Below are 19228 nucleotides of genomic sequence, written 5' to 3'. Positions count from 1 at the left end.
CCCCTCACTCACTGGCCCCTGGAAGAGCCAATGAAGCGTCATGTTTACAGGCCCCGAAGCCTGTGGTTTCAACCATGTTTTGTTCTTTTACAAAGAAGGTACGTGGTGGGCAACAGCTGGGGTGTGGGGCTGCTCAGGGTCTCACAGGACACAAGGACCCCACCTGGCCTCCAGCTGAGCCCCTGCCCCGTCCATCTGGGGGGCTCCCTCTGGGTTAGGAGGCTGGGCCAGGTCACTCTCCCCCTTCCCTCTGCCTTCCAGGCACCCAGGGGACCTGTGAGATTAGGGTGGGGGTCAGAATGGCACCTGCCTTTCTGAAGACTCTGAGTTAACACCTACAAGGCAGCGTGCTTGCCAGGGAACCACGTGAACACCTGTGTGTGTGATGCGGCAGGTCACAGGTACCCCAGGGGCTGGCATCCCCGAGGGCCTGGGCAGCAGGGCTGGGATACAGCTGCTGGCACTGCCAGTCATGTGGCTGTGCCCCCTGCCCGGTGCCCTTCCCTGGGCTGGCAGCTCAGTTATAGGTTGGGGTGAAGCAAGATGATGATTCCAGGGGACCAAGCCCCAGGGCAGAGACAGCTTTTTCATGGGATGCGGGGGAACATGTGTATGGCAAATTAGGCTCCTTTGAGGAGGGAGATTGACAGGTCCAGAAGCCAGTAGGGTCCCCCCTCGTTGAGGAGGCTGACATTCCAGGACCATGGTGCAGGGGGCAGCCTAAATGGGTGGGGACCCATGCTCTGGGGGGCCCCCTCAGCCACCTCAGCACTGCCACTGCCTCCAGCCTTGACTGTCCAGGTGGAATCACTGTCTGGGGCTTCCTCACGGGCACCAGAGCAGGCTGCCTGGCCTGAGTTGTCTGTGCGGTCCATCCCGTCACTAGTCAGAGCTGATGCCAAGTGGGACTGGGGGTGAGGGCTGTTACTGGCCTGGGACATGTCCCTGCCTCCCTACACTCCCCGCTAGGAGAGGTGGAGAATCACAGTCTGGTCATCAAGCAGGCCTTGGGCCTGGTGTCCAGGGCTCCCCAAGGTCCTAGCAAAACAGAGGGTCTGAGTGCCGCTGCCCCCCGCCATGCAGACTGCAGCACTGAAGTTTGGGCAGGTTGTCCTAGAACCAAACCCCAAAGAAAGTGACTCTGGTCAGCTCCCCCTAGACACGTTTATTGCAAGAGTCAGGTCTTAAGTTCTAGAGCAGTTCAGACATAACCCCTGGCGAAGAGAGGCTGCTATCATTGTAAAAAAGGATCGTCGGGTTGACTCAGGTCATGGTCACAATTAACAAAGATGTGCACAGACCCCACGGAAGTAGGAATGTTTGCTCAACTCCTAACTTTACAAACGAGACTGGGTTGTATCTGGGAGTGGCCTCCGGGTCCTGGTGGGATGGGCCCATGGTGCTGCCCTGCTGCAGGCACCACCTAGAAGCCTCTGTGGCCGATTCCCACCACGTGGCGTTGAACTTATCCCTGCAGGAATCCCCTGGGTGGGTGAGAGGATCCCGTGGGTGGGGGCACGGGGCCCAGGAATGTCCTCTTCACGACAGGACAGGAATGTAAAGTCAGCTTTTCTAAAGTGCTCCGATGCGTCTCAGGACCAAACACAGTGGTTACAGACGTGGCATGGGTGGCCGGACGTGTCCCGGGGAGGGGGCCACTGCTCCTCTGGAGCACTCCAGGACTGCTGTCAGTTCCTTGTCACTGTGGGCCGTGGTGCCCAGGCTCCTGCTCCACCCCAGACCCTGTCTTCCCACCAATGCTTGGCGGGATACTGGGTTCTGCAGGGGCGTCTGGGGTGCAGGAAAAGGCTGGAATGCTCCCTGGCCCCGAGCCTGCACTTGGCCAGAGCTGGAATGTGGGTGTGCCCACTGTCACGCGCGGCACCACCCCAAGAACTGCGGCTGCATCACGAGGCTGGACTGGTGGTCCTCGCCCTCCTTGGGGACTGATGCATCGTGCGACAGCTCACTGGACGTGGGGTGCCTGTGAGGCGCCATCTGCACCTGCTGCCAACAGTGACCGCCCAGGCCACACTGGTCCCTTCCAAGCTCTGCTCCCACTGCTCTGTGTCACCTCAGTATTTGCCCATCCACTGGAGATGCCAGCTGGGGGCCACCTCACAGGGAAGAGAACTCTCCATCCGGGGCTGGGACCCTCAGGCATGCGCCAGCCCTGGTGGAAGCCCTGGGCTTGGCTTCCCAGGCATTGAGTCTGAGAGGCGCTTTGGGAAAGCACCAACTTCGACAAGAGTGGGTTTTAAAAACCTCCACCAGATTAAAATGAGCGGTGGTCTGTCCCCTCCTGGTCAGCCCCTTTCAGGATGAAATTCCGAACCTGCAGGACATACCTGCATGCCATGGGCCAACCCCTTCAACCACCCTGCCTGCCCTGTGGCCCTCTGTCCTGGGTGAACTGTGTGCCACCCCTGGGTGGGGTCACATCCTGGCCTAGAAGTTCACCACGAACCCACTCGTGTCTCTGCTTTAGAAGTCATTTCAGCCTGATTCTGTGGACAGAGCCAACCCCATCAGGCCCCTTCTGGTGCCATTGTGGCTCACTCCAGGGTCTCCTGGTGGCCCTGGTCACTACCTTGGAAAGATAGCCCAGAGTGGGACTCTCCTCTGCTGGAATGGGGCGCTATGATGGCAGATGGCAGCTCCAGTGGGTTAGCTTTGCTTCAACCTTCCATTACAAACTTTCCTTTTCATGTTAAAAAAATAGGTTTACAAAGTTGCCCAGGCACCACTGCTAATACTTCAGAGCGAGCAGCCTCAAGAGAGCAGGCAGCTCTGCCTGCCCCGTCCTGGCAGATGTCAGAGGAGGCCTGTGTGGGAAGGGGAGAGGGTGGGTTGGGGGTGGGGTGGGGCCACAGAGCATGAAGAGTGGGCGGTGCAGGGAGGGGTCTGCACCCTGAGCCATGCCCTCTAGAAGAAGATGACGTCTTCCTTGCCGGTTTCTTCCTTGTTGACTGGTGTGGAGGATGGGGCCCCAGGTGGGAAGGATGGCCCCCAGGTCTTGAGGGGGAGGGACTCGGTGGGGACGTCGGCTGGGCCCGGGGTTGGGGCTGGAAGGCTGGGGTCTGGAAGAAAGACGGGGTGGTGGGTGTCTGCATCAGCCAGGCACTGTGGGTGCCAGGGGGTAGGGGGCTGGGCCGGCTGGCTCACCTTGGTGGGGCGTGGAGCTGGGCAGGACGGGACTCAGCGAGCGGCGGTTCCGAGAGGTGTTCTCTTCTTTGCCCATGAGCTTGTTGAGAAGCAGCGGCTGCCTCAGGTCAAATGAGGCTGAAAGAGGGTGGAAGATACTGGAGTCTGCAGTCTCGCTGCCAGTGCCAGAGCACCTGGACCTTGGCCCAGGGCCTCGCCCCACTCCTCGCCCACACTTTCTCCAGTGCCGGTTCCCAGGGAGGGACGCCGCTCAGACAGCAGGCCCCGAATTCACTGACAAAACCCAGAGCAGACACCCCTGGTGAACCGGGGGGCCCCTGGACTCGTTCAATCTTCAGACAAGAGGCTCTGTGATGCTGCAGCCTGGGGTCCTAGGACCCGGGCCCTGTTTCCCAGGAGGGCCCCAGGGCCTTCTTACTGGGGAACACTGGCTCTGGGGTGAGGACTCAGTGGGGACACTTTCCCCCTCTGCACGGGGGTTTCCGAGGCCCGTTTCTGAATCACCAAGGTGCTCCCTTGTGTCTGATCCCAGTTTTGAGGGCCAAGGTGGGAACAGGAACTGAGTTCTGAAGTCTCTGGAGGTGGGTAGGTGGTTGTGTGTGTGTGGCGCAAGCCTCAGCTCCATCACCAGCTGGGGTTTCCTGCCGGTGTCTGGTCCAGAGGTAAGGAGCCAGGAGGGCACCAGGTGAGGGGAGGGAAGGAGGGTGCCAGGAAGTCCCAACTCACCCGAGCTGTCCCAGCGCTGGGAGCCCCGGTTCTTGCCTCCCTTGTCCTTTCCGCCCTTGGTGGAGGCTGCCAACTTGGTGGGAATCTGCTGCTGCACAGCTGCCTGCCTCTGGATCTGGTTGGTGGCACTCAGCAGCTGGATGGGCACTTCGCTCTTGGCCGGGGCGCTGTCCCTGCGGGCCACCTCAGGGCGCTCGGTGTACTCAGACCCCGCACTGGACACCAGCGAGTTGGGTCGGGGCCCTGGTGCTTTGGTCAGGGTCATGGATCCATCCAGCCCATTCCCATTGAAGCTGGGAGTGTGGCTTAGAGGCTGGGTCTGAAAAAGCCACAGAAGACACGTCCCAACGCTATTCCTGCTGGAAGCCCTTCTTGGGGTACCAAGGAGGGGCCACGCCCTGTGGATCAGCATGGTGCCATGCACCAGCCCCCACACTTTGCAGGCTCCAGGGTGGGGGTGGGGTTTTGGAGGCTGGATGGAGCTGGCGTGCCTGCCCACCTCCTGGGCCCGGCGTGGCTTAACTGAAGCCTCTTAGCTCGGAGGGTCCCATCTGGGCATACAGCCTGGTGCAGGCCTGATGGAGTCAACATTCCTCCCTTGTCCTGAAAACACAGGCACGCACCCACCCACGCATGTGCACACTCAGGCTCTCAGGCACAGGCACTGTTAGGCCAGTGCTCACCTCCGCCAGTGCCTCCGGCGGCAGCGCCCCGGGCGCTGTGTTCTGCTTCTTGAGCCGGCGCAGAACCTCCAGGCGCTCGCGCTCCCGCTCCACAGCGCGCTGGGCCTCGCGCAGCCGCTCCAGGTCGTGCTGGTAGGCCTGGCGCTGGCGCTCCAGCTCCTCGCGCTCCTGGTTCAGCCGCTCCTGCAGCCGCAGCAACTCACTCTCACGCTGCTGCAGCCGCGCCGAGGCCTGGTCCAGCTCCCGGCGCTGCTGCTCCCGCTCGCGCTCCCAGCGTTGCTGCTCCAGCCGCAGCTGGCCCTGCAGCTTCTGCACGCCTGCCAGCTCCTCCCGCTGCTTCTCAAAGTTGCGCTGCCGCTCCTGTTCCAGCAGCAGGTTCCCGCGTGTCGACTGCAGCCGGAACTGCTTCTCGCGCTCCTGGATGGCTGCTTTCTGAATCTCCACGTAGCTGTCCTGCTGGGCGATGACCACCTGGGGGAGGGGAGGGGAGGGCCGGCTTTAGGAAGAGCCCGGCCATCCTCCAGCCCCCAGCCTTAACCTGTAGGAGGAGGGCACATGTGGCCCGCTGTGCTCCCCAAAGGCCCCGTACCTGGAGGCTGAGGAGCAGCTGGGACAGCGTCTGGATCCGCTGGACGAGCTGTGGAGAGAGGGGCAGGGCCTCTGGGCGCTGCAGGAAGCCCCGCTGGGTCCCAGGGAGTAGGTGTGGGGACGTGGACACACAAACCTTCACTTACCTCCAACTCCAGGACCGCAGGTGGGTGGGGGCTGGGGTCTGCACCTGGTGACTCTGCCTGGGGAGACAGCATCAACACACAGAGCTTTTACAGGCCAATCCGGCTTGAGTGGGACCCACTTATTATTGATGAGACATCCCCTTAGCATGGGACCGGCCCCCCCTCTGCTCATCTGACTTGTGCCAGCCTTGGTGTCTGGAGAATTAAGGGCGAAAGGTGGTTCCTGGGAGGTAGGAGGGTGCAGGGATGTGGGCCCATCATGTGCGAGGCTCCGAGGAGCCCAGAGCTGGGACTCTGAGCCCAGTGCTTGGCAAGGGTGGGTCTTAGGAGCCAAAGAGAGGAACAGCCAGTGACGTCACATCCGTGGAAGGTGGACACCTGTGTAGACTGCCAGCTGGTGGTCCCCGCCTAGTACCTCTCACCTACTGATGAGGCCACTGCCCTGAGCGGGTCCCCTCCCCTGCCTCCCGCCTGTGCACCTCCCACCCCGCCCTTCCTGGGGACTGCAAGAGGAACCCGCATGTCCGTTTGCACATTAACGATTAGTCACTGCCGAGTGGGGTAGCACTGGCTGCTATTTGCCCCAAGAGGGAAAAACCAGACAAACCAAGCACAGGCTGTTCGGCCTCAGAGGATAATTCTAGGGATATGGGCTGACTCTGTACTGAGCTCAGGCACATCCCAAGGAGGCAACGTACCACCTTCGAGGCTTCCTCGGGGGCCCCCTGGGTGTCTCCAGGCTTCGAGTCCAGGCTGCTCACCAGGCCCTGCCAGTTTCGGGGGCTGAGGTCGCTGCTGCACATGTTCTGAAGACTGCCTTCTGAAACCCCAAGCCAGGCGCGTGAGATGCCTCGGGTCCCACCTGCCCTGCTCCTGGCCCCACCTCATCCCCTGGCTGGGTAGGGAACCTGGGCTGCAGAAACTGGCCTGGGTGCTGCTGTCAGAACATGACTGACAAAACCCGGGAAGTTCCAGAAACCTGACCCTGGTGTTTACAGAAGGTTGAGGGAAGCAGCAGAGAGATGCTGAAGAGCAAATGCCCAGATGCCGTGGAAAGGCACGCCCTCCCGTGGTCGCCGAGCTCCGGGGTCCCCAGCAGGTGGCAGCACCATTTACCCTTGCCTGGGCTGCCTGCACTGCCCCCGTCTTCTGCCTGGCTGTAGGCGTTGCCCAGCCGCCTGCAGATGAAACTCTGGATGTCTTCGACTGTGGAAGGAAGGGGACGGAGGGGAGCTGAGTCACCCTCTGGCTCCGCCCTGCGCATTCAGAGCCAAATTCAGGGACCCAGGCAGAGGCCTCACAGGGTATCGGTTACCCCCTACCCTGGGCACCCCCTGCACAGGTGCTGTGCCTAGGACATGCCAATCTACAGGAGAGGTGGGATCTCAGGGGACCATGGGGTGGGAGGTGGGGGGCCCTGGGCCTGGGAGGGAACTCAGCATGGCCACTACCTGTGTGCTGACGGTCACACAGATGGGCAGGAGACACAGGAGGTGGCCTGAGGGGAGGGGGCAGGGGTGGTCACACAAGGTGCTTGAGGACACACAAACTTTGGCCAGGTGAAGGGGTGGGGAGAATGTTCTAGGCTGAGGCACCAGACACGAGGGGGTTTCAGGGCCCAGGAACAGTGGTGACTACAGACATCGGAGATGGTGGCTTGGCTGGAGAGAGCAAGACTGAATCCACATGGAACCCTTCCTGCCTGTTCTCTTCACTCTAATGGAAAGTTCTGGAGGGCAGGGCCCTGTCTGTCTTGCCGGCTGATGGAAGAGCAGCCCTGGCTGTGCTGTCAGATTGGACAAGCACTGGCCATCCTGCCCGGCAAACCCACTGGCCTGGCACAGGACTCAGCAGCCACGTGGAAGATGCTAGGGGCTCCACAAGGACCCTGATGGCTCTGGGAAGCAGGCCGCTTATCGGCCAGCACCCCTCAGTTACGGGGACCAGGAGCCCCTAAAATGACCCATCAAACTTGTATGTGTTTCTTTTTCTGGGGAGAGCATCAGTGATCCACTTATCAGAAAGAGGAATCATCTCAGTCAATTTGAGATCCCCCCTGCCCAGCATGGGGCCTGGAGCTCGGCAGGCACTGGGAGTGTTTATTGAGTGAATGTGAGATGGTGCTTGGAGTCTGCAGCGAGGGGCTGGCACCCGACTGACTGGTCCAGGGACTTTCCAGCTCTAACAGAACAGAAGCACGCGGGGATGGGGTGGCTTGTAGGCCACACAGGGCTGTGTGCCTGGCCTGGGGTCCCCTGGGAGGCCCCAGGAAGGATGGGGCTGGGCTGCAGGGGTGGGCTGGTGGCTACTCACTCTCACTCATGGCTGACTTGAGAATCAGCTCTCCCTGCAGGTTCTCGGGGGGGTCCCCTCCCCGGAAGAGGAGCCGAGACAGGGCGAGGTCCTCGAGCCCGCTCATCTCGGCCATCTCCAGGTAGATCTGCTGCTTCTCGCTCAGGCTCTGCGCAATCTGCTGGTCTTTCCTGTTCAGTCGCTCTGCAAGGCAGCCGTGAGGTGGCGGTAAGCCTCCTCTGGGGTGGTTTCCCCCAGGAACCGGCTGTCATGACGCCTTGCTGGGCCAGGAGGGCCTCCGGCGTTCCCACTGACCCTCATCCTGTCCTGGACCACTCCCTTCATCCAGAATTCCCGAGAGGAAGGCAAGGGTGTGGCCCTGCCTCCTGCTTGCTTCCCTCAATTATAAAAAGATCAAATATGGTGGGAGTGTGGGCAGGGCCATAGCAGACTAAATTTATTAGTTTGGGACAAACTGAGAGCCTTTAAAGACTTAGTTTTCTAATCTTGAAAGCCTTCTTACAAGTCTCTGGGTTTTATACTTTTTAAATTTTTATTTCTGGCCACATTTCACAGCATGTGGGATCTTAGGTCCCTGACCAAGGATATCAACCCGAGTCCCCTGCAACGGAAGTGTGGAGTCTTAACCACTGAACCACCAGGGAAGTCCCTATAGCTTTTTTTGCTGCTGTGACTATGACTTGTTTTACTAGACTTTCTCACATGACTGCTAGTATAAATATATATATATATATATACACATACACGTCCTATTTAGCTAAATTATTTAGTTCTCTTACCATTTCCAATAGTTTTCCAGTTGATTCTATCAGATTTCCTAGGCAGATAATCCTGTCACCTGCAAAAAATAATTCTGCCACCTCCCTTCCAATTGTGATTTTTTTTTTTCCATTTTCTTTTTGGCTGTGCAGAATGGCTTGTGGAAGCTTAGTTCCCCGACCAGGGATTGAACCTGTGCCTTTGGCAGTGGAAGTGTAGAGTCCTAACCACTGGATCACAAGGGAATTTCCGCAACTGTGATCTCTTACTTCGGAGTCTTCCCATTATTACCCTGGCTGGAAAGTCCAGGGTGGAGATACTAATGGTGGCGGTGGGGGCCCTGTCTCGATCCTAGCTTTGACGGGAGGGTCCCTGACCTTCCAGCATGAAGGATGAGATTGGCTTTCGGTCCAAGATGGGAAAGAAGAGTTCAGTGAAGAAGATACCGATTTCTAATTCACCACGACTCGTCAGGAATGGGTGACAACGAGACATTCCTGGATGACTCTGAGGTGTCTGTGGAGATGTGTCTGGGCAAGGCCTGTACTTTATTAATTACCCTTCGCAGGAATACAAGGTGAGGAGGGGGTGAAATGAGCAGTATGTTAGCATGATACTTTCGGGGTCAAGGGGATTTCCCTTCTTTTGAATAATTTTATTCCTGAATACCCTCCAACGTGCACCTCTCCTCACACAGAGAAATAAAATACACACTACATAACTTTAGGTGCTTACTGCTTCCATGTTATCTAAGTTGAATATAAAGATCACGATAAGAGAGGGAGAAGAAGGGAATTGACTGAGATCACAAAGTACCTGGACTTATTTTTGGCAATGACCTCGCTGAAATTGCACAGGAAGCTGTGAAAACTGGGGAGGAGAATAAGCATGATGTGGTCCAACTATAAGATGGAATATTATTCAGCTTTAAAAAAGGAAAGAGTCTGTTGCGCAGATGAACCTTGAAAACATCATGCAGTGAGATAAACCCGTCACAAAGGGACAAATGTCCCTGTTGATAAGAGATGTCTGGAATAGCTAAATTCCCAGACAGACAGTAGGACAGAGGTTCCCAGGGTCTAGGGGTGGAGAAAGAATGGGAGTGATGGCTAATGGGGATGGGGTTTCTTTCTGGGGTGATGAAAACAGCCTGAAACTGTCGGGATAGTTGCACCACCTTTTGATATAGACTAAAGCCACTGCATGGCATGTTGTGAATGGGTGACCTGTGTGGTATGTGGAATACAGTTTGATAACGTAGTTAAAAAAATATCCAGATGGAAGAGGAAGCCGGTGTGGCTGGTTGCAAAACCAGGATGGCCTGAATCCACTCGACTTCAGGAGGAGGCCGTGGGGGTCCCAGCTCTCACAGGGACCTGGAGGGTCTGATGCACTTGACGTGGGATACCACATTGAGTCCCTTCCTGAGCGAGGACCCCAGGAGGAACCCCAGAGCCCCCCAATCCCTTTCCCACACGCTCCCTGAAAGATCACTACCCCAGGGCAAGGGCCATCCCACAGTTCAAGCCCTGGATGTATGGGCAGTGATCCGCTCCATGGCCAGCCCTCATGGGACAGAAGGGAAGGGCCACCACTGGGCCCAGGAGGGCTCCCGGGGCCATGTCACCAGGTGAGGGCTGGGCCATGGGTGTGGAGGTCGGACTGACTCCCTCCCCCCCTCACCTTGGAAGTCCCTCAGTCTCACAGCACGCGTCTCGACCACCTTCTTTTCCTCTTCGGCCTCGCTGAAGGGCCCTTCCTCTTCATCTGGGCAGCTGCAGGGAGAGGGGACGGACGGGTGAGCACACCCCAGGGACCAGCTGCCTCTGAACTGGCAGAGGTCCACCTGGAGAAGCCACTGCAAAAAGCATCTCTGATGTGCTGAGAGACGTAGCTTATTAGCAGCCAACCTTGAGGGGGAGACACAGCCATCAGCGTGCATCCAGCCTCCAGGTGTTGGGAAACAACCGGCCACACGGTTTAAATACCTGGACACTATTTGGGGCAATTCATTCCCTGGGGCCTCCCAGGTACGGGAGGCTGCCAGCCCAGCAGAGCTGAAGCTGAGCACTGAGGGGAGGCTGAGCAGACTAAGGGAAGCTCCTCGGTATAAAGAGAGGCAGCAGGCTGGGCATGGGGGCCAGACCCCCGGCCCCATCTGAGGACCATGAGCCAGGCATCACACGGAGCCACAGGGCTGGGGTCTGTGGTTGGAGGGGGAAGAACAGCCCCCTTCGTGGGAGGGGGACAGCCCACCAATACAGAAGATTAGAGCTGCCAACCCTGCATCCCTGTCCCAGAGACATGCAGTTAGTCATGTCGGAAGGAGCCCAGTGGGGCTGTCTGTCTGCCCTCAGATGAGGGATGGACAGAGCACCGAGGTGGAATGAGAGGGAGGGGCAAAGCACAGGGGTCTTCCACCTGCCTGCGACCCCAGCACTTCACGGGCACTTCTAGGCATCTGCCAACTTGCCAGCTGCCGAAGCCAAGGGCTTCCCTGGTGGCTCAGTGGTAAAGAACCCGCCTGCCAATGCAGGAGATGGGGGTTCGATCCCTGGGTTGGGAGGATGCCCTGGAGAAGGAAATGGCAACCCACTCCAGTATTCTTGCCTGGGAAATCCCACAGACAGAGCCTGGTGGGCTGCAGTCCAGGGGGTCGCAAAGAGTCGTACAGGACTGAGTGACTGAGCAACAACAACACAGCCGAGGGTGCAGCCATGGGGGGTGGGAAGGCCCACCCGGCCCCTCACCTCTCCACGGCCCTCCGGATGTGGGCCATCCAGGTGTTCCTGTCTTCCTTCGAGCTGGTGTAGATCTCGTACATCTCGGGCCCGTGCAGGGAGGCACTGATCAGAAACATGGCTTTCTCCTCGTTGGCTACCTCCCTCACAATGAGCTTTTGCAGCGAGATGACGGGGCGCTTGGAGTCCTGCACGGGTGGGAGGGGAACAGGGAGGGTAACCCTGTACCTGCTGCTGCCCCACGGCTGTGGAACCGCGGGCTGGAGGGGAAGGGGACGGGGGTGGGGGCGTGCACCCCGCTTATCCTCCAATTCAAGGGAGAAAGGTTTTTCCATCTAGGGGGAAAAAGGCACTATGGTGATGATATCCTCACATCATTTTTCATGTGTCTGTTCAATGTGCTTAAAAGGTGTTTTATGATCGCTAATGCATGAACGCTGTACAAAACTCAGCAATATAACAGCTGGTGGTCTATGGTAACAAACACATCTTCCTCCTAAACCTGTGTCCCAAACAATCAGAGCCAAGCAGTATTCCCAATCTCTGGGCATCCCCCAAGAGGCAGTGCTCTGAACGACCAGTAAAAGGCACGCTTGTAACTGGTTGTTATGGGCTGAATTGGTCTCTAGCCGCCACTGACCCTAGCCAAATCCATATGCCGAGGTCCTAACCTCAGAAAACATGAGGGTATATGGAGACAGAGTTGTTAAAGGGGTGATTAAGTTGAAGTGAGGGCTGAGGGGCGTGGCCCTGACCCAACAGGACTGGGGTCTTTCTGAGCAGAGGTGATGATCAGGATCCAGGCACACACAGAGGGTGGCCAGGTGGGGGACTTGGGGAGCAGCAGACGTGGTGTCGCCCTCGTGGGAGTGAACACACAGCACGCATGACGCTTGCTGGGGTCATGGGCGTGACAGTGCGACCCACTTCTGGAAACTTCTTGAGAAGCCAGTTTAAGTCTCTGGGAAAGGGATGAGACTCCAGAGTTGAGTGACAAAGTCCCTCATCCTCTCCAGGGGGACTCAGCAGTGGGTATTCATGGGTCTCCCAGGCCAGAGGGGGAAGAGGCCAACTCCCTGGTAGATGAGGGCCAGGTGGGGTGGATGGACCCCAGACTGACTCCGAGTCCTCCCCAGCGGGGAGCTCCTGCAATGTGGCTGTTCTTGGACCAGTGGGCCATGGGGCCAACGCAGCCACAGCTCACAGGATGGCGGCTGCCTGAGCCGCATCCTCAGGGGTGACTGGGCAGCCTTGGCATGACCCTGAGGCCCCCTCAGGCCACTGCACGGGACCTTGGTTTTGGCAAAGTCTACTCCTGCCTTGCTGGCACCTTCTGGCCCTGGGACAACAGGGTAACATATGGGTGTGCTTCTCTAGCCACCATGCTCTCGGGCTACCCCCCTGCCCCAGCACTGAGGTAGCCCCCTGGTTGCTCCTGCCCCTCAGCTGCCTCCATGTGGGCAGGTTTCGAGTAGCGAAGGGACAGGACACGTACCACGGATGCAAAGACGTATTTCTGATCCTTTTCTTGGAGCAGCAGCAGCACATCTGTCAACAGGACTGCGAGGACGTCTAAAGGGAGAGCATGAAAGGAGATGTCTTTCAGGGTCCCCGTGGCCGTGTGGATTCCGCCAGGCAGACGGAAGCCCAGGTGGCCTCGGCCCTGTGGCGCTAAGTCGGTGCCATGACGCTTCTGCAGGAGCCCAGTGTCGGGGGGTGTCCCGGCTTTGACTTGACCCCTCCCCTCCCTTCTCCTGGTTTCAACATTTAACAGCGAACCCCTGGACCCTTGCATCCTGCCTCCTGCCACGGATATACTCTCATCCCCAGGCGCCAGAGCTTCCTGGTGGTGGCAGGCTTGGAGCCCTGTCCCTGTGGGGACATTGTGAGGTGACCGCCCGGCAGAGCTGGTACACAGGGGTGTGAATCCTAAGCTGTGTCTCTAACAGCGGCACTAGCGCTGTGGGAAATGAAAACACCGCCTCCTCAGGGAGCTTGCTCAGGATACCCCACCCCAGTTAGATACCCTCCCCTTACAGAATTCTCCTGCACTGAAGCCTGCAGGGTTCCTCTGAAGCACGTACTGAGCTTTGCACTGTTTTCCTGTTTACTTCTGTCTGTCCACCGGCTGGAGCCCCATGGGGTAGGGCCTCGGCCACCTGCCTTGGTGCTGGGCACATAGTGGGTCTTGGCTGTAAACCATATCTTCTCGCTGCTCACCTGCTCACATGGAGAACAGACACTTTCTGTCATCTGGCCACCTGTGACACTTCCCCAGAGATCTTTAAAGATGCTTAGGCCAAAGGACAGGCGATGGGTGTTTCCAGAGGCTCATGGAACGGACAGGACACTCAAGGATGAGCCCTGAGCGAGCTCTGGTTTGGAACTGCACAGCAGATCTTGAAAGGAGGGCTTGGAGCTCACCCCAAGCAGCAGGGGTGACACCCACGTCGCATCCTCTACCCCCACTGGGGCCTGTTACTGTTGTTTAGAACTCTGAGGCCTCTGCTGAATCAGGGGGTCATGATATGCTGGGTTTCTGCTCAGGAGTCGGTGACTCGTTGTGCCCTCTTCACCTGGTGGCCCTTGCTGTGTGCACCATACCACCTCCATCACTGGAGACAGAGGGCGCCCCTGCAGCCACTTCCAGCTTGCTCCTGCTCGGATTCTCCACTCCTCCCGACTCGCTATATAACCATCCTTTAGCCGTGAAGTGGTGGCTCTGTGTCAGCTGGTACCCACCACTCCAAAATGGTGCCACTGATCCAAGATAGCGTCCACCACTCGAACATTACACCCACCACTCCAAGGTGGTAACACTGATCCAAGATGGCACCCGTCACTCCAAGATGGTGCCACCAATCCAAGATGGCACCCACCACTCCAGGATGGTAGCCACCGATCCAAGATGGCACCCACCACTCAAGGATGGTAGCCACCGATCCAAGATGGTGCCACCGATCCAAGATGGCACCCACTACTCCAAGATGGTGCCACTGATCCAAGATGGCACCCACCACTCCAAGATGGTGCCACCAATCCAAGATGGCACCACCAATCCAAGATGGCACCCACTACTCCAAGATGGTGCCACTGATCCAACATGGCACCCACTACTCCAAGGTGGTGCCACTGATACAAGATGGCACCACTGATGCACGATGGCACCTACTACTCTAATATGGTACCACCAACCCAGGATGACATCCACCAACCCAAGATGGTGCCACTGATCCAAGATGGCGCTGACTATGCCATGATGGTGCCCAGCAGAGGCGGCCGGCGCAGGGCTTTACCTTTCAGGCGCCCGGAGGTGGTCTTCCAGCACAGGGTGCCCTCCAGGTGGAGCTGCCTCTGCAGCATGTCCTCCTTGCGGAAGGTCAGCCCATTTTTGAGCTTGCTGGAGGACTTGAGGTCCATCTTCCCTGCGATCTCCCTGAGGCGCTGGCCCTTCTCACACTCACTGACCCTGGCGTCCACTTGTGAGATGATGTCTTTGATGAGGTTCAGGGCCTGGGTCAGGTCTCTGTGGTCCTCGGAGCCAGCTACCACACATAGCAGAGTTAGCACTTTCCTTGGTCTGCATCCACACACGTGATGGACGCAGGCGGGCTATGGGGTCGAGGTGTCTCCCGAGGCCATGGCGCAGAGCGGCCTCGAGAGTCACCTTCCAGCTCAAGTCTCCCGAGAGGTAAACGCTTCTCCTAAGTAAAGGTAACAGCCCAGTGCCTGGCTGACACCAAGATAGAGCGTTTGTCAAATGTAGAAGCTGAAGCGCAAGTCAAGCGATTAAACGGCCCTGCACAGCCCTGGGTAACCAGCCTCCCCCTGCCCTCCAGCTCTCCAAAAAAGACTCCCACCACCGTCCCCCCACCATCACCAAGGGCTGGCTCCTCCCACTCCAAGGGCAGCGGGACTCCTGCATCCTCCCACTGCCCAAATCCCCTGGAGAAAACAAGGGAGGTGTGGTCAGTACTGCCCTGGCCTTTGAGAACCCTGGGCTGGGCTACATGCTCATCTTCTCTGCCCTCCATGGCACCAGGTATGTGACACGGAGGTCCCCCAAGAGTGACTTTAGCCAGAACACAGCTTGCACCCTTCCACTGACTCTTCAATACTGACTGGGGACTACTCTAGTTGAGACTGTACAGGAACTGAAGGAGGGGGTACAGGCAAGGGAGACCAAACACCCTGTGTTTCTCAAGTTGGAAATCCCAGCCCCCGGGAGGGTAGATTCTACAAGGTGGGCGCTCAATTAATGATCGCTGAGCCTGGCTGAATCCAGGACAGATTGCAGAGCAGACTGTCTAATCCACCATTAGGACAGGGGGCGTGGAGACTGAGACCCTCCTCCCCACCCAGCATGGACAGGCAAGGCAGGAGGGCTGGCATACCTTCTGTATTCTGGATAATTCGCTCTACCAGCACGGGGTACTTGGTGATGCGTTGGGTGACCAGGAGGATACACTCCTGCACGCCGAGCCGCCTCACAATGGAGAAGTTGCCGATTCTCTGTGAAATGGAGAAGACAAAGCCATGCCGTATGGGCATCTATTTCCTGCCAAATCGTTCAGGGTGGGACACGGGGGGCTGGGTCCCTTTCCTTTATCAGTTCATGGGGACCTTTTCTTTGTTGCTTCAGCAGACACTTGAAAGCAGGAACCAGGCTTCCCTGGTGGTCCGGTGGTTGAGAGTCCACCTTGCAATGCAGGGGACACCGATTTGAACCCTGGTCCGGGAAGATTCCACATGCCATGGAGCAACTGAGCCCACATGCTGTGACTACTAAAGCCCATCCACCCTAGGGCCTATGCTTCTCAAAAAGAAGCTACTGCAGTGAGAAGCCCATGCACTGCAATGAAGAGTAGCTCCCGCTTGCCACCAGAGAAAGCCCGCATGCAGCAATGAAGACCCAGCACAGCCAAAAATAACTAACTAAATAAAAAATTAAAAAAAGAAAGCAATGAGTGCCTGCTCTATTACAGAAAGGCCAAGGAGCCAGAGGTTGACTCACTTGCTGTAAAATGCAGGGCTCTGCAAAAGCCATGAGGAAGAAACTAGCTGGTGTGGATTTGGGGAATCAGCGGAGAGCTGTCCACACACACACGTGCACATGTGCAGACCCTAACACTGCTGATGGCTGCCAAGGCCTTCTGATGTAGCTGGGCCTTGGTCCCTGCAGTAGCTCCCTGGTGGCTGCTGGTGCATGCTTCTGGCTAAGAGCCCAAAGAGGCGATCATCTGAAGCCATCCTTTCTTTTTTTTGGCTGAATTGTGCAGCTTGTGGAATCTCAGTTCCTCAATCAGGGATTGAATCCAGGTCCACAGCAGTGAAAGTGGCAAGTGCTAACCACCGGACGGCCAGGGAAAGCCCTGAAGCCACCTCTTGGTGGGGGCTGAGGGCAGCTTCCTGTGCTTCCTTCTGCTTGTCTGTCCCCACTGCTCTGCTTTGTGTTTTAGGAAGGCCAGGAACCATTGTATTTTTGACTGTGCCACGGTGGCATGTGGGATCTTAATTACCCTGACTAGGATCAAACCTGCGCCCCCTGCATCGGAAGCGTGGAGTCTTAACCACTGGACTGCCAGGGAGGTCCCGGGAGCCAGTTTCTAAGAGCACGGGAGGGGATGGGACAGAGACCTGAGACTTGGCTCTGTTTCCTTCTGTCTCGTGGGAAACCCCCACCTGCGAGGGGCTTCTGGTTCAGGACGTCAGGCGGCCTGGCCCCGTGCTCATCACCAGATGAATTCAGACCACTAGACGACCCTCTCCCTGTCCCATCGGTCTGCTGCCGGGACAATGGAGTGAAATTTAATGACTCTCTGCCCTTCACTCTAGCCCGTTATTTACTGGGTGTCATTTGCGGCACAGGCTGCAGGCATGGAGCTGTTTTGGGGCTTCTGCTGCAGGGCACATGCTGACGGCGCCCCATGGCCTTGGCCCAGGAGCACCTCCCAGGACGCAGCAGGTAGGGGTCTTGGCTCCTGGGCCCTGAGCACCCACATGCTGTCAGGCAGAGGACAGGTGTGGGTCATTCCATGGGCTGATGGGGACGAGCGGGGAGCAGACGGCTGGAGGACAGAGAGGGGCAAAGGCTTGCAGACCTTGTATCTGCTAGAACATCTGAGGCAGGGGAGGTGGCTCCGGAGGGGCAAGGAGGCCCGTGTGATGACACTCGTGTCCCCTTGACAGTCTGAAGGACGGTGGTCACCCACTGAGTGGCATCTCAGGGGCCACCCTGCTGTGGTGGAAACAAAAACCACGCCTGCTGTGCTTTACACCCGGGGATTTTCCAGACCTTTCATGGCCCTGTTCTAAATGACTCTGTGGTTAAAAATGAGGTAGAACCTGGGAAAATCACTATTTTGTAACAAGTCCTTTATAAAGCTCTCTAAATGCCTACAGTTTTGTGGGGAAAACAAAAATAAACAAAACAAAACTGCGCCCCATGAACAAACCAAAAAACCCACCTACTGCAAAGAGAATACGTTTTTAATATAAAGAAATAATTTTTTTTTTTACCTTGATCAAGTTTTGAAATTTCTTGTTTTGCTGCAGCAGCAACTTGTAGTGACTGACGGCGTCGTTGTGACCGCTACAAAAGACGCTGTATTTTTCTTTCATCCTCTCTCCGTTTTCACCTGAAAACTGAGGAGAGGCGTGGACCTGTTACTAGGGGAAACATGGAAACTGCTGGGGAACGTCTTCACCTCGTTCGCCTGAGTCTGCTAAACCACAGATTGACCTGACTTGGGGTTTCACTCTCTTGTCTGGCTCGCTGGCCCCAAACAAAGTGCTTCGGCACATGGTGTCTCATTAACAGGGCACCGAAAGGGCAAAGGAGAAAACTTCCACATGTCACAGGCGCTTGTAAAACACCCTGAAGTCCGACCAGGAAGAATACATTTAAGCGAGAGAATGTCAGAAAAAATTCAGAGGTGAAAAGGGTCTTCCTTTCATGAAAGGGTTGTCTTCTCCTTAGTTAGGTGACTTGCATGGTCCGGGTGCTTCAAGGGCAGATGAGGGGTCCTGGGTCCCCTCTGTAAATCTCGGCTCGGCCCAGAAGTCCACTCAAAAGTCAGTTTGGGGTCAATGGCCCTGCCATCCATGGCAGTGGTCCAAACACCACGCAGGTGTCAAGACCAAAAAAAAAGTAAAAACTGGCCAACCAACTGGCCAAACAAAAGCACAGCATATACGCTGGACGGTGTCTCAACAAGCATGTTGCTGTTCAGGCCTCTGTTTCTGAGCTCCCCTGCCTCAGATGGGCAGCTGTGAGAGGCCAGGACCACCGTCCTCGGGGGCTGGGCTCTCAGCACACAGAAGGACAGAGTGAGGTGCGGGTGGGTCTGGCCATACCCACCTGCTGAACCAGGAGGTCCCCGATCTTCCGGATGATGTAGTTGCGGGCACTGCCCTCCTCCAGCGACTCCAGGCGGCGCTCCTTCAGCCGACACAGGAAGTGGCTGTGCACCTCCAGCAGGTCGTCCGCGCCTGGGAACAGGCGGCTGACGGCCTTGGGGCTGAATTGCAGCTCCTCCCGCAGGGCCCGGGAGTAGACCTTGAGCATGATCTTGAGCGTCCGCACATGGTGGGCCTCCGTCTGCATCAGCTCTGAGGGGACGGTCACGTGGGAATTAGCGACACAGGTAGACACCCCGGCTGGGCCCTCCCTCGTCTCACTATGGGCCAGTCTGGCCTCTCAGCTTTCCTCGAAGCCCTCATCATGGTCATCTGACCTCCCAGGGGCCAGGCCTCCCGTCCTCCTTGGCCCAGCACTGCCCAGGGCCCAGCTTAAGGAGGTGGACACACACCAGGAAAGGGAGGACTGGATGTATGCCGAGACCTCAACTTCACAGGAGGGTTTTCTGTCTAATGTCAACTGAAGACGTTTTCAGGCTGCTTGAAACAAGACTGTTCTGATGGACATCCCTCCCTGGGATGGGAAACTCACACGCTGGTGCTGTGTCAGAGACTCGCCCCAGACGGTAACTCATGGGAAAAGTGAAGCTCAAGGGAGGATTTTTAATTCACGTTAAAAGCAAAGAAAGATTAAATTTTGTGATGAAGTTTTTCTGTTGTTTAACTTAAGGTCTTGAATCTGTCAGAG

At 57.2% G+C, this 19228-nt stretch overlaps 1 protein-coding gene across 3 annotated transcripts in view; it reads right to left on the bottom strand.

Annotated features, from left to right (window-relative positions):
- Window positions 1-1150: 1150 nt before the first annotated feature.
- Window positions 1151-19228, bottom strand: part of ARHGEF18 (Rho/Rac guanine nucleotide exchange factor 18) — a 52861-nt gene continuing 34783 nt past the window's right edge. For all 3 annotated transcript variants that reach the window (XM_055545414.1, XM_055545418.1, XM_055545409.1), the window contains 16 exons: window positions 18482-18732; window positions 17641-17766; window positions 15516-15633; window positions 14418-14666; window positions 12617-12693; window positions 11131-11309; window positions 10064-10155; window positions 7622-7804; window positions 6425-6514; window positions 6007-6128; window positions 5309-5365; window positions 5164-5211; window positions 4575-5045; window positions 3892-4210; window positions 3166-3282; window positions 1151-3080 (listed from right to left, as the gene is read on the bottom strand). In XM_055545414.1, coding sequence (XP_055401389.1) covers window positions 2926-3080; window positions 3166-3282; window positions 3892-4210; window positions 4575-5045; window positions 5164-5211; window positions 5309-5365; window positions 6007-6128; window positions 6425-6514; window positions 7622-7804; window positions 10064-10155; window positions 11131-11309; window positions 12617-12693; window positions 14418-14666; window positions 15516-15633; window positions 17641-17766; window positions 18482-18732 — 2654 coding nt within the window. In that variant the 3' untranslated portion in view covers window positions 1151-2925. The remainder of the gene's footprint in view (window positions 3081-3165; window positions 3283-3891; window positions 4211-4574; window positions 5046-5163; window positions 5212-5308; window positions 5366-6006; window positions 6129-6424; window positions 6515-7621; window positions 7805-10063; window positions 10156-11130; window positions 11310-12616; window positions 12694-14417; window positions 14667-15515; window positions 15634-17640; window positions 17767-18481; window positions 18733-19228) is intronic.

This window comes from Bubalus kerabau, chromosome 1 (assembly GCF_029407905.1).
Source record: "Bubalus kerabau isolate K-KA32 ecotype Philippines breed swamp buffalo chromosome 1, PCC_UOA_SB_1v2, whole genome shotgun sequence".
NCBI classification, from domain to species: Eukaryota; Metazoa; Chordata; class Mammalia; order Artiodactyla; family Bovidae; genus Bubalus; species Bubalus kerabau.
The sequence above is the reverse complement of the archived record's forward strand: the minus strand, read 5'-3'. Positions and strand labels throughout refer to the sequence as shown.